This window comes from Malaclemys terrapin, chromosome 4 (assembly GCF_027887155.1).
Source record: "Malaclemys terrapin pileata isolate rMalTer1 chromosome 4, rMalTer1.hap1, whole genome shotgun sequence".
NCBI classification, from domain to species: domain Eukaryota; kingdom Metazoa; phylum Chordata; order Testudines; family Emydidae; genus Malaclemys; species Malaclemys terrapin.
In genome coordinates this window covers 41,304,808-41,317,975 of record NC_071508.1, presented here as the reverse complement: position 1 = coordinate 41,317,975, position 13,168 = coordinate 41,304,808, and the positions used below count along the sequence as shown (strand labels likewise).

The following is a 13,168-nucleotide window of genomic DNA, read 5'->3' as shown; positions in this document are numbered from 1 at the left end:
GATTTTCAAAATAAGAATTGTGTTAAAGGCCCCAAAGTAATAGTGTAAGAAAGGCTTTTTATTTTTGATGGAAGGGATACCATAATCATGAAAAATTGGAGATCTTTACGATGATTAGTTATTTCAATGAACTTCCAACAGCAAACTTGCTTAAAAGTGCTATTTTAATTAGAGCTTATGTCAGACCAGTTAGTGTACCTGGAGAGATCAGACCCCCATTTGTGAGAGACTTGCAGTTGTCAGACTCAAGGGGATCTACTACAGAAGAGCTAGGAGTCTTGCAGTTAATTCAAGAAACTTAAACTGAACGTGAGACGGTTCAGCATTAAACTTTGCTGGCCCCACTTTGACTGGAATTCTGTTGGATACACAGTTTTAAAAAGAATGGGGCATATCTATATCAAAGAAAGTTAATAATCCAATATTCTACCTGGCTTAAAAATTTAGACTGACCTAGAGAAAACTTGTAAGAAAACCTGCTGGAGGCTCTGACTGCACAACACTAGTAATCTATATTTTGGATTAATGTTTCTCAGATTAGGTTATTATTAATCATGGCAGATTGTTTTACCCCAGGATCAAGAAAAAGCTTTTCTCAAACAAAGAAATTTAATGGTTCCACACATTTACCTAAACCATGCAACATTTCTAAATGTCAGGAGGCTATCAAGGTAAGTTGGATCAGAATCACACTGCAGACCTGTGGGCCATTTCCAATAAGGCTATAGATCCAAAAAAATCATATTTCTTCCCCAGTAGGATGCATTGTTTTCTTGAATAAATATCCAATGCAGTTCTGACTAGTATCCATTACAGATATCAGAAAACCCCATGAATTCATTGTTTTTATGCCTTTGTTAGGCAACTCTAGGGTTCTAAATTATTTTTATTTCACACATGGCCTTCTGCTGCGAATCTTGCATTGTTGTACTCTCACGTGAAAATTTTAATAAATTAAGAACAGATTTAACAATCTTTATTCATTTTTTGGTCCAAATTAGTGATGTATAATTGCCACTTAGTGAACCCACAAATAAACCAGTGATTCTTGGAGAAATTAAAAAAAAACAAAAACAATTATAATGAGGCCTAAGTAGGCAACCACCTCAGTTAAAAAAACAAACAAACAAACAAAAAACACGTGTGTCCTATTTTGAATTGAGGGACCTGACTGCTGATACACTTGACACTGACTTTAAATATAACAAACAGAAAATGCTGCCTCTGTTTAAGACTATTTCTGCACCTCACAATTAGATATGTTTAGCCTTTAAAAGGCCAATGTAATCTCTGAATCATTCAGTGCAGAACAGAATAGTCATGACAGGACTGTAATCAAGGCAAAATTATATTTCTTCATTAAAAGTGAGGTAGGTATTTGTGTGCATCATTCAATGATGCAGGAAGCAGTTTCACTTTAACTGTATGTAGGCTTGCTTACATACTGTGTATGAAAAACCCCAGCTTCAGCAATTTTAGTCTCAATTCTTCAAGCAGTTTTGGACTTGCAAAGTAACATCTTCCGGTTGCGTGGTACTTTAAGAGTGAGGTGCAATACAATATGAGCCCAACTCCAAACACCCTTGCAAAACCATATTAAATTGTCAATAAGGCAGCCATATGTGCAAAGGAAACAGGGAGGTGCCAATTCCACAGTGCAGCTACTGGAGAGGTTTGCTGACATTCTGTCTGAGAAGCATGATGGCTGAAAAGGCTGCAGTGCAACTGTATCCCTGACACATGGGAAGGGAAAAGGATGCCCTTATAACAGCAGTAACTTTTCAAACTTCATCTTACAAAACCTACTAGATCCACTGTGTTCCTTTTGTTAGTTTCTCCTAAGGAGTTTGTACAGAAGGTCTCCCATCGCTCCCTGACATCATCTGGAAGCTCTAGAGTAAAATGGAGGGAAAAAGTTTTAGTAGCAATATCACTCAAGGCAGTTAGTTTTCACTCTCTTCTCAGCTCCCAAAATTAAACTTGCAAAAAATCACTGCAGAACATGTTCTGCTATACATACAATTGAAAATTTCCTCAGGCACTGTTTATTCTAACAAGGTGTGGTTTTCAGGCAGACATTTCCAGTCTATTTGACAATCTCAATGGCTCACCGGTGCACTAAGCCTGTAACTGTACATGAGTATAAGGAATGTGGGAATAACCTCGAGCATGTGAGGACTTGGGAAAGATTAACACTGCATGAAAGAACACAAGGGATAGCTGAGACTGAGAAGGCCTATGCTGGAGAGTAATTATTCTAGAAGTACCTGTGTAAATAAGCCATTCTCCAGAAGAAGATACTTGATTCAGTGTAGTTTTCATTAGGGCAGGCCACCAGTGTTCACTCAAATTTTTCCCCACATGTGCAGAATGAATTTTGTTATGTGCACCAGTATGGAGGAGATATGTAACATATCACCTTCACATTGGTGCACATAACAAAATTAATGTGGTAGAGGTGGGGCCAAGGGGTTTGGAGTGTGGTAGGGGATTCAGGGCTGGGACAGTGGGTTGAGGTGCAGGGGTGTGAGGGCTCCAGCTGGGGGTGTGGGCTCTGGGGTGGGGCCAGGGATGAGGCGTTTGGGGTGCAGGGTTCCCCAGGGCTATGGCAGGGAGTGAGGATTCCTCCCAGCTCTCTCTCTCTCTCTCTCTCTCGCTCTCCACAGCAGCATCTGGGCTGGGAAGGGAGAGGCACCTCTCCCTGCTGCAGCAGCTCCGGGACTGGGACCGTGGGATAGGTCCCTCTCCCCCACCCACGGCAGGTCGAGGGGTGGGCTGGGGCCAGGAGATTGGCACCTATCCTCTGGCCATGGCAGTTGGGGGGGAGGGGTCAGGCTAGGTGGGGACCGGGAGAGGAGCACCTGTCCCCCTGCCATGGCAGGTCCAGGCCAGAGCTGGGTTCAGGTTGGGGGAAGAGCACCTGTCCCCTGGCTGCAGCAGGTTCGCCAGGGCTGGGTTTCCTAAGCCCCTGCGCAGTGCTTAATAGGCTGCTGCGCGGCCACGCAGCTCACAGGGAATTTAGCAGGCAACCCCCACTCACATTTATTTTAAGAAGCCAGGGCACTGTTTCCCTAAGTTTAGGGAGAGCAAGTCATATATTTAAGGGTATCCTAATTTAATAGGTTACCTGAACTTGCACAAACAGTAAGCCGCTTCTTTCCAAAAGCTGTTTGTCCAAGGGAAAGAGGCAAAGCCCCTATTAAAAGCTGCCTTTTAAATACCTAGCATGATTTAATTGTATAAATCCAACTAACAGAATGGTGAAACAAACCTGCAGAAGTTTAATGTTACCTTTAATAAGCTGTTGTACTAGTGCGCTGTTTGGCCCCTTATCAGTACTGTGCACAATACAGTTAGCTATCCTTGTTAAATGACCCATATAACCATGCCGCCTTCCTCCTTCAGCCCTGAAAAAGAGAAGTTCAAATGTTCATCTTCCCAAATAGCTGTCTGTTGAAGTATTTTATAGTTATGGAATGCTAAGCCTATAAATCCAAGGAAGCAACACAAAAAGTTAGACAAGTCAAGCAAGAAAACAAAGTACTTTAAATACTCATAAGGAGAATGAGTAATGTATACTTCAAACCAAAACGTTTTTTGGGCTGCTAAAACATGTTTTTTGGGCTCCCTCTCTGAACTGTTTCCAAAATGCATAAAGCTATCCATAAAGAAAGAGAAGCATGTTTAGTCAACAAGTTATTCTCCTGCTTCTACATAGTTTTGAGGGAAGTTAGTATGGTCAGAACAAGAGCGAAAATCCATTTAATATTAAATCCAATTTGCCAACAGGTTTGGAGAACCTACCTCACATAGGATGTTCAGACACCTTTCCTGAAAACTAATACTTAATACTTCAAAATATTCCAGAAAGGGAGTTTTGAGTCTCTAAAAGTGCTAAGACAATTCACTAATTCAGGCTACAATAAAATATTCCCAGATTTTATAAATTCTGTCTCAGGGCTAGCCTAACACAAGGGCTAACAAACTTCTACGTACTAAGAAGAACAGGAGTACTTGCATCCGAAGAAGTGGGCTGTAGTCCGCGAAAGCTTATGCTCTAATAAATTTGTTAGTCTCTAAGGTGCCACAAGTACTCCTGTTCTTCTTTTTGCGGATACAGACTAACACGGCTGCTACTCTGAAACCTGTCATTCTACGTACTAGATTAGTTGGGACTGTAGTTTGAGACTGGCATTCAGGACATTACTAGAAATTCCTAGGTCTTTGTCCAAAGTGTTCCGCTGCCAAAGCTAACGTGCCTGACAAGGAAGTGGAAATAGCAGCTCCCAGAATGACACCTTGCAGGGCTGAAGGATAACAATTAAGACTAGCCGGAGCTGGCCTACCCTTGAGAAACTGAAAGTTAGACAAAACATCTAGATCTGAGCTGCACTGCCAAACACCAGCAGCTGGTTGCAGGACAGGGATATCTGTCCTCAGCCTGGACATATTGGCTGCATTTGAGGAAAAGCGAGATTGGGTTAAGGAACCACTTGCCCGATTGGGCAGGCAGGCATCCAGTCTGCTATTCAAATGAGCTTCTCAGTTATAAAAGCAACTAGATGGGCAGCTCAGGAGAAAGAAAACTTACAAGCCATATCTTGCAAAAAGAGCTTGTCTACATAGGGACACTAAGGAAAATTAATCCAAACTAACTAAAGGTGTTAAAGTGGATTAGTTAAAATGCATTAAACCTGTGTGGAAACTGATGCAGAATTAAAGTGACCTTAATTAGGTTTTGTTTAATGAATTAAAGACCTGTCTACACTGTGCCACAATGCACACTCTGGAAGTATGAAAAGCAGAGTACACCAAAATGTTATGCTCTAACTGCCCCACATGGATGCTGCTGGCACAAACTAAAAGATGCGTAATTCACATTAACATAGCCCTGTTTGAAAGACTGCATTAAACCCCTATGTGGAGACATTCGGAACTGAAGTGGCCTTAATTCAATATAGCTTAATGCAGGGGTTCTCAAACTGTGGGTTGCGACCCCAAAGTGGGTCTCAACCTCATTTTAATATTAGACACCTTATTAAGAGTTACACTTTTATCAAAGTCTCTTAACTGGTGCCCTTTCTTGATGTGAATCAAACCTGATTATAGTGAATATTTCACCACCCCAACCCACAATAAGAACCAAGACAAGATGTTCTCATGAGTCTTTTAGCTACAATTCAATCCAATTTAAAACTCATTTGGTCTTGCTTTTAAAGTTAATTGATTAAAGCACTGAGATCCACATGGAGTGTTGTCAGTTACTGTATTTAGAGAGGCAAGACAAGCCCATCAATGGAGAAACACAGCCATCAAGCAGAACCTCCTTGAGCATTGTGAAAGCAGAGAAAATATGTAAGCATGGCAAGCTTAAGCACTGACATACACTGTGCGCACACTTGCAGCCAAGTGTGGTGTTCTTACAGAATTAATCTGCACAACATTTACTCCTGGGGGAATACTGCACATGCAAAGAATTTATGTCCCCTGCAAATTTCTTTGCTTCCCTGCAGAAAAATTACTCTCTGATGGGGAAGCAAAGGGAAGCCACAGGAGCAGTCAAGCAACCCTTCCTAGCAGTATGTTTTGGGTGCCAAGAGCTGCCAGCAGAGAGGTAGGACCTAAGGAAGCAGGAGGTGGACCTAAGGAAGACCCAGCTGGTGGCTCCTAAGGTGTGCAGGCTCAACTGCTAGTCCGGGCTGGACTAGGGAGGACGGGACTTCCTCTTCCCCTGGACAGCATTCGCAGCTAGGTCAGACCCACCCACAGATTTCTCCCCCAGCTGCAGAAAGCTCTGCAAACTCGCACACCCTCTCCCTCTGCTTCCTGCACCCATCGCTCCTCAGCTGCAGGGGGAAGGATCTCTGTACAAGGAGCTGTTCCCTCATCTGCCCAACCCCTGTGCATCCAGACGCCTTCGTACCCAGACCCTCCTGCCGAACCTAACCCCCCATCCCCTGCACTCAGAACCCTCCCGATGAGCCCCGAGCCACCCACACTCAGATCTCCACCCTACCAAGCCCCAACCAGTTGCACCTCAATACCCACCCCACTGAGCCCCATTCCCCCAGCATCTGGACCCCCCCCACCCCACTGAGCCTCCCACACCCAGAGCCCGTTGAGCCTCAACCACCTTCACCTGGACCCCCTGCAGAGTTCCATTACTGCTGCACCAAGAACCCCCCCCCCAACAAGCCCCTCTGCATCCAGATCCCCTCCACACCCGGATACCCGACTGAGCACAGAGGGGCGGGGCTCTGGGGTGTTTCTGGGGCAGGCCCCCTCCTTGCACTCTGTTAGGATTGGGTGCAGCCTCACTGCTGAGTCTGTCTGGGATGGGGGTGGAGGGAGCTGCACAGTAATCTCTCACTTCTGTGCAGCCAGTGGCCTGTGCTCCCCAGTGCCATGCTGGAGCCTCCACATTTATCTGACTAACAACATTTAAAGAATTTTGCAGCGTTTTAAAATATTGTGTACAGAATTTTAATTTTTTTGGTGCAGAATTTTTAATATTTTGGCACAGAATGCCCTCAGGCGTAAACATTATTCAGCTCATTGTTTTACCTCTCCCTTTCTATCTGGTGCTCTATAAATCCTACAGGAGTGATTGCTCAGGGTTTAGGATTTTTTTTATTTAATTTATTTATTTTTTGGTAATGAATTAAGGAGACTGAAGGCCTGAAGTGAGTGACTGCTTTTGTTTATTTAATTACCATTTCCTCCCTCTCCCTCATTCCTACAGTACACCTATCAGCCTAAAACATGTATAAATTAGCATAACAGATTACTTGTTATCCTTATAACTGTCCATATATGAGGCAAAGAAATGACCAGCAGTTTCTCTCCCCATTTAAATTATGGTCTATTTTGGCGGTTGGAGGTACTACTTCCTATTGTGGGTTTGGAAGTATTTGGATATCACGGAAATGGGCATAGTATGAAAACCTAACTAATAGCTGGTCTCTCATTTCTATCTATATCAAAAAGAGAAGCAGACTCCACAAGACCAGAGCATTTGGCCAGGAATAAAAACAGTGAAAGGAGGAAGAATATGGATTCAACATCAAAAAATGAGAGACTATGTTCTATTATAAAGACAAAAAGATTGTAGAAGTTAAAGAACCAAGCCAAGAACAGCCCCCCAGTAATTTTGCTTTATAGTGCATTCCCTCCCCCAAAACAACTCTCGTGAAGTTTAGATTGTAAGCACTTGAAGGTCCTTGTTTGAAGTGTCAGGCATAATTTTTGGTGCTATATAAATAGCGTGTAATATTAATTAATTGGTGTCCTGTCACAGGAATGTAAGTCTCACATTAGGCTCCCAATTTTAATAATCCTTAGGAGAAAGAAAAAAAAAAAAAAAGAAAAAAAAAAAAACTTACTGAAGAACAAACCTGGGATTTCTTTCGTTACATTTACTACAGTGTGCAATAAGAGTTAAAGATGGGTCTGCATATTTCTTACACGAGTCACTTCCATGCGTTCACAATACATTCTCAGTTCTTTACTGTAGTAGGTTACCAGCCACAGCTATGAAGCTGCTTTACAAGAAAAAGTCAGAGAACTGGCCTGTGTGCTAAATACTGGTTCATCTTTGAGAAAGTCTGCACATATTTTAATGGGAGCTCGAGGTTAGTAGATCTGTAGGGAGTCATTTTCCATACTACTTCCTCATGAGAGTTCAGTGTCAACAACACTGTCAAACAAAGCACACCAAGATCTTTGCAGAATGAAAAGTTACTTAGCTTATACAGTAACTGAGTTCTTCAAAATATGGGTCTTTATTGGTATTCCACTGCTGGTATGCATGCGCTCCATGAGCCAAATACCAGAAGATTCTTGCCAGCTGTGTCCATTGGTCTGTGCCTGTGCCCTTTTCCTCCTCATGTGGTGAACTGAGGGCATAAGGAGTGGAGCAGACCAACAACTTCTACCACAAATAGCCCTAAGACTTCAAAGGGGGAGGGCAGTTGCAGAACAGAGATAAGAACCACACATCTTGAAGAACTCCAATTACTATACAAGATAGGTAACATTCCTTCAAGTAATGGTCTATATGTGTAATTCCTGTGGATGACTAACAAGCAGTATTGATTAAGAAGGGGGGTGCAAAGACATCTGCTGCACCACCGATCAGAGGACTGCTCTGCTGAAGAAAGCATCAGATGAAGGAGCTTGCACCAGGCTGTAATGTCTCGTAAAGGTGCGAACAGAGCCCCACATTGTTGCTTTACAGATTTTGAGGAGAGCGATGTCTTGAAGTGAACCTACTGATGCAGCCTCAACTTTAGTTGAGTGAGTCCGCACACAATGGTGGAGAAGGGGCATCGTTAACTCAAAGCAGGATGGAGCCCAAAATCCATTTGGAAAGGGTCAGAGGAGATTACTTCCCCTCCCTTATATTCCACAAAGGATTTAAATAGCACTTTGTCCTTTGTAGGTAGAAAGCCAAGGTCCAACAGATGTCCAGAGTGAAGTCTCCTATCCTTCACTGGTGCCATGAAGCTTTGGAAAGAAAACAGATTAAGTGAATATTCCAATTTAGATGGAACTCAGAGATTACATCAAAAATTCACTTCCAAAATAGTCTTAGCAAAATTTTGTCTGTGGAAGAAAAAGTGTAAGGCAGATCAGCCAGGAGGGCCCCCAGCTTACCTACTCCTCTGGCTGAGGTGATATCAACCAGAAAGGCAACCTTCATCAACAGATGAACATGATGCCAAGGGTTCACACAGTCTGTGTTAATGCTGACAGGACTAGACTGAGGTTCCAGTCAAGGTATGTTTTGTTATCAGAGGTTCTAACACCAACACTATCTTTTAAAAAACATTCTTCATCCCTCTGGTTGTTCTCCAGAGGGTGACAGGTCTTGGTAAGTGCTAAGTGCATCCACATAGAGCTAAGAGCTACTTCCAAAGTCTTTCAGGAGAAAAGATAGTTCAAAATGACAGGGATGTTGTCATCTTTCGGGGTTATTAGACAATGTTGGTGCCAAGCCGAAAACTCCTTTCCACTTTTCTCTGTAGCACTTTTATGGAATCCTTCCTACTGTTGCTAAGGCCAGATTGTAGTGCTTCTGAACATGCCTTTTCTAGGTTTGTTGCCCATCCAAATACCAGGCTATCAGGTGGAGGGATGCTGGAGTGGGATGTCTGATCTTGCCTCTGTCCTTGGTCAACAGGTCTGGGATGAGCTGAATATGGATGCATGGGCATGCTGATATCTGGTGAATGCTGGGAAACCAGAATTGCCTAGGCCATCTGGGAGCAAATCAATCATTGATACTACCTGTTGCTTCACATTCCTCAGAAGCAGAGGTAAAAGTGGAACATGTGGAAAGGTCTGTCAGTTGTCCTCCTCAGTTGGTCTTTAAATTGTCTGTAGTCATCACATGGTAATGATGAGGTTGGTGCAACCACCTCGCCTGTGCTTGAAGATTCCAACCCCGTTTGAGCTGGTGGTTCCTCCTCTTCCCTCCATTAGTTTTTGTGGTTCAGGATCTTCTCTGCAAAGGGAGGGCTGTCTGGATTCCCTGTGGTACTGTAAGAATTCAGGATGTCGCATGTATGGATCCCATGGACCCCAGTAAGGCTAATGTGAGGAGACAAAAGGGAACTGGGGTGGTCTCCATGGAGTAGGGTACCATTAGTTCTGAGGTGCACAATCTCTCTTATGAGATACAGACTATGCCCAAGAGACTCTGGATCCTCTGCCTGGACTGACCCCTTGTCTCAATGATGGCACTCGCCCCCCAACACTCATCAGATGAGGTAGCAGATTCAAAATCCATGGGCGGTGCCGTTGATCCTTGGATCCTTACACACCATCTGGTAGATGGTATCAGTGAGCGACACTCCCTTTCCTGCATGCCCTGGACCAATGGTGCGGAGATGTCCCTGTTCAGGATCTGTTCTGACAGGAGCGGAGATTCCAGGTTAGTGAAGATGGCCATGTCCTCTGGGCAGCATACCTAGCCCTAGACTCAAGGGAGTGGGATGGGCTTCCTTCTTTTCATGGCGCCGCCAGCATCAGTCTCATTGCAGTCTTTGGTACCAATGACTCATTACAATTGTGTGTCTGTGTAGGAGGTACCCACTTTTGTTTTTCTCTTGCCCGTACCAGGGATTGCCCCACCCCTACACATAGTGCTGGTTTCAGAGTGCTTTTGCCCATCAGAGCTGGGAGAATGGTAGCATTCTCCTTGTGAGATCCTAACACTCCTGTACCAAGACATGGCCTCTCACTCAACTTGAAAGTGGTTGGAGAAGAGGCCCTCTTTTTGGATGAGAGCCTGGAGGAATCCTTTGCTCTACTCCTGTGAACCCCAGACCTGGAGGTCATAGTGCCAGGAATGGCACTTCTCAGTACCTCTTCCTGATGTACAGGAGGGTCTGATGGACCAGAGTTGGACCAAGGGCTCACATCAGGATCCGTTAGGAATTTCCAAACCCTATACTTATTGGGCCAACAGGTTCAGTCTGGGAAAGATCAACATTGCCAGGGGAAGAAAAGTGTAAGGAATTGAAATCAGAAACTTAAAGGCCAACAGAAGCTCTAGTCCAAGTGTCAGTGTGCTTCCTTGCCCAAGTTATTTTACCAGCTTAACTTGTATTTTTTTTATTCATGTACAAAAGATAATTACACCTCACACCTACTGACAAAAGGAGAAAAGCATGTTCAACATATTCCATGTTTGTTTATGCCTCTTGTAAAATTTGTTTTAAGGTGAGGTGGGGAAGAACACATTACAGTAAAAGCTGTGTTATCCAGCACTTTACCAACTGGAAAGCTCTATAAACCAGCATTTCTGATCTTCATTGAAAGTCTGATTTATAGTCGGGCTGGCACGAGGCCGGCAAGCTCCCTACCTGACTCCGTGTGGCTCCCTGGAAGGGGCAACATGTCCCTGCTGTTCCTAGGTGGAGGAACGGCCACGAGGGGGTCGGAGTGTGGGAGAGGTTGCGCGGCTCGGGCTGTGGGACGGAGTTTGGGTGCGGGAGAGGGCTCAGGGCAGGGGGTTCGGGAGTCGGAGGGTGGTGCTCACTTTGTTGCCGCTTGCAGGGAGCCGCCCATGTCCCTGTCACTCCTAGACAGAGGTTAGGCAGCTCTGTGCACTGCCTCCACCACACCCTGAGCACTGGCTCCGCAGCTCCCATTGGTTGGAAAATGCGGCCAATGGGAGCTGCGGGGGCAGCGCCTGAGGGCAGAGGCATGCCTCTGCCTACGAGCAGAAGGGATGTCACCGCTTGTGGGGAGCCACCAGAGGTGAGCGCCGCCTGGATCCAGCAGCCCACACCCCCTCCTGCCACCCAACCTCCAGCTCTGAGCCCCCTCCTGCACCCAAACACTCTCCCTCTTAATTAACTGGAATTTTTGACTTACCGACACCCCCTCCCCATTCCCCCAACATGCTGGATAACAAAGCTTTTACAGTAGTAGACTCAATTCTAAACTGATCACGCACTCGTATGTTACATCAAATCTAATGTAGCACTTCAATTTCTGGGAAAGGAGTAAAGGCTTTGTTACTCACTGTTTCTTCTCATTCATTTCCCATGCTTCAAGTACTCGTTCCACTAATTGGCACTTAAGAAAAAGCTATTAAAAAAAAGTGTTTGCTTAGTGTTTCTAGAACCTTAAGTACAAAGTATCATATATTAAGATAATTTCAAATAGAAGTAGCAATTAGTTTCAGGCAGAAAACTATTAGATCACATAATGTGTTTTTAAGTTCACAAAACAAAACTCAAAGTGCATTAAGCCCTTTTCACTATATTAAAGACCAAAATTCTTGAGATCAGCACCCTACAACTCCTATTTAGGCACCTAAATGAGTGTTCAGGTCCCTTTGTTCTCAACACAATCTGCTGAGTACTGAACATTTTTGAAAATCTGTCCCTAAGTGAACTATGAGCTATATTCAGAAAATCTATTTTCATGAATGACAAAATTAATAGTTCAGAATGTCTAGATTACCCTAACTTTGGGTCCCAAATCATAAGTTTACAAGCCTCCCAGCAAACCAGAAAGGATTCTCTTCAGAGCTAGTCAAATCTACTCTTAAGTTAAACGGATTCCTCTTCAGACAGACCCAAGACACTAGTTGTCCCGCACAACAGTCTCATCCTAGGGATGGATGAGCTACTGCTGCAGCCCTCCCAGCCCCTAGCAGACTGGAGAGCAATCTACCATGCATCAACAAGACCATGCCTTCAACATGGGTAGTGAACTGTCACTAAATCTTTTTTTATTCCATGCCTCTATTTAATAAGACACTGTTTTATTTCCACTAGAAAGAGAAACAGCTACAATAGTTAAGAACAAGGCTTACAATGTCAAAATGTCCACAAAAGCACAACTTACATGTTTCAGTAAGAGATTGTCCCCAATGGAGTCCTGATCTGTAATTGTGCCATTTTCTGTGCTCTCAAGGGGACTTGCAAGAATCAATGCAATACAGATTTCTACTTGAGTATGCAAGAAGTTATTCCATGTGTATTTAAAGAACATATCCTGCAAGACAAATTCAAAAGGATTTGATTACAAATACTGGGGTCTTTTCACTGAACACAACAAGCAGCAGTGTAGTTCTAGAAAGTCAGACAGTAACTGGCAATCTCTTCAATAAAATTTTGTATATGGCTTAGATAGCAATTTATTGTTCTAGAAAGACAAATCTACACACATTTGGCACCTAAATAGCAATTTTACAACCCATAGTTGCCATATGATGTAGATCAGTACTGGTCAATTTATAGATAGGGAAATAGAGGGACAAAAGTGGAGTCAGAAAGACAACCCAGATGTCCATACTTCCAATCCTACCCTTCTTTCCCTACAATACTTTCATATTTTTATGTTCAAGTACTGGCTACACAAAGGCACACAGTGAAAAAATATACATTTAAAAGTTAATTTTTCTGTCTCTCTGATTTAGATCAATTATGTTTCTTATATGGAAACAAGAAATTCGGCAGCAGTCACTGGCAACATTCAGAATTATGAGAGTTCTTAGAAATACTCAATGATCTGAGATTTTTTAATACAATTTAGCAATGCCATTATGTGTGACAGACATGGCATCTTCCTGTAATATACTTGAAAAACATTATTTAATTAAAATTAAGTAACTTGGGAGTCCAAAAGGTACTCAGACTTTAAGGCCAGA

At 43.4% G+C, this 13,168-nt stretch overlaps 1 protein-coding gene across 9 annotated transcripts in view; it reads right to left on the bottom strand.

Moving 5' to 3' along the window:
- The window catches only part of PPP6R3 (protein phosphatase 6 regulatory subunit 3), a 132,426-nt gene that overhangs the window by 40,743 nt on the left and 78,515 nt on the right, over positions 1-13,168 (bottom strand). For all 9 annotated transcript variants that reach the window (XM_054025364.1, XM_054025366.1, XM_054025367.1 and 6 more), the window contains 4 exons: positions 12,364-12,513; positions 11,534-11,598; positions 3,292-3,407; positions 1,807-1,892 (listed from right to left, as the gene is read on the bottom strand). In XM_054025364.1, the coding sequence (XP_053881339.1) occupies positions 1,807-1,892; positions 3,292-3,407; positions 11,534-11,598; positions 12,364-12,513 (417 nt within the window). The remainder of the gene's footprint in view (positions 1-1,806; positions 1,893-3,291; positions 3,408-11,533; positions 11,599-12,363; positions 12,514-13,168) is intronic.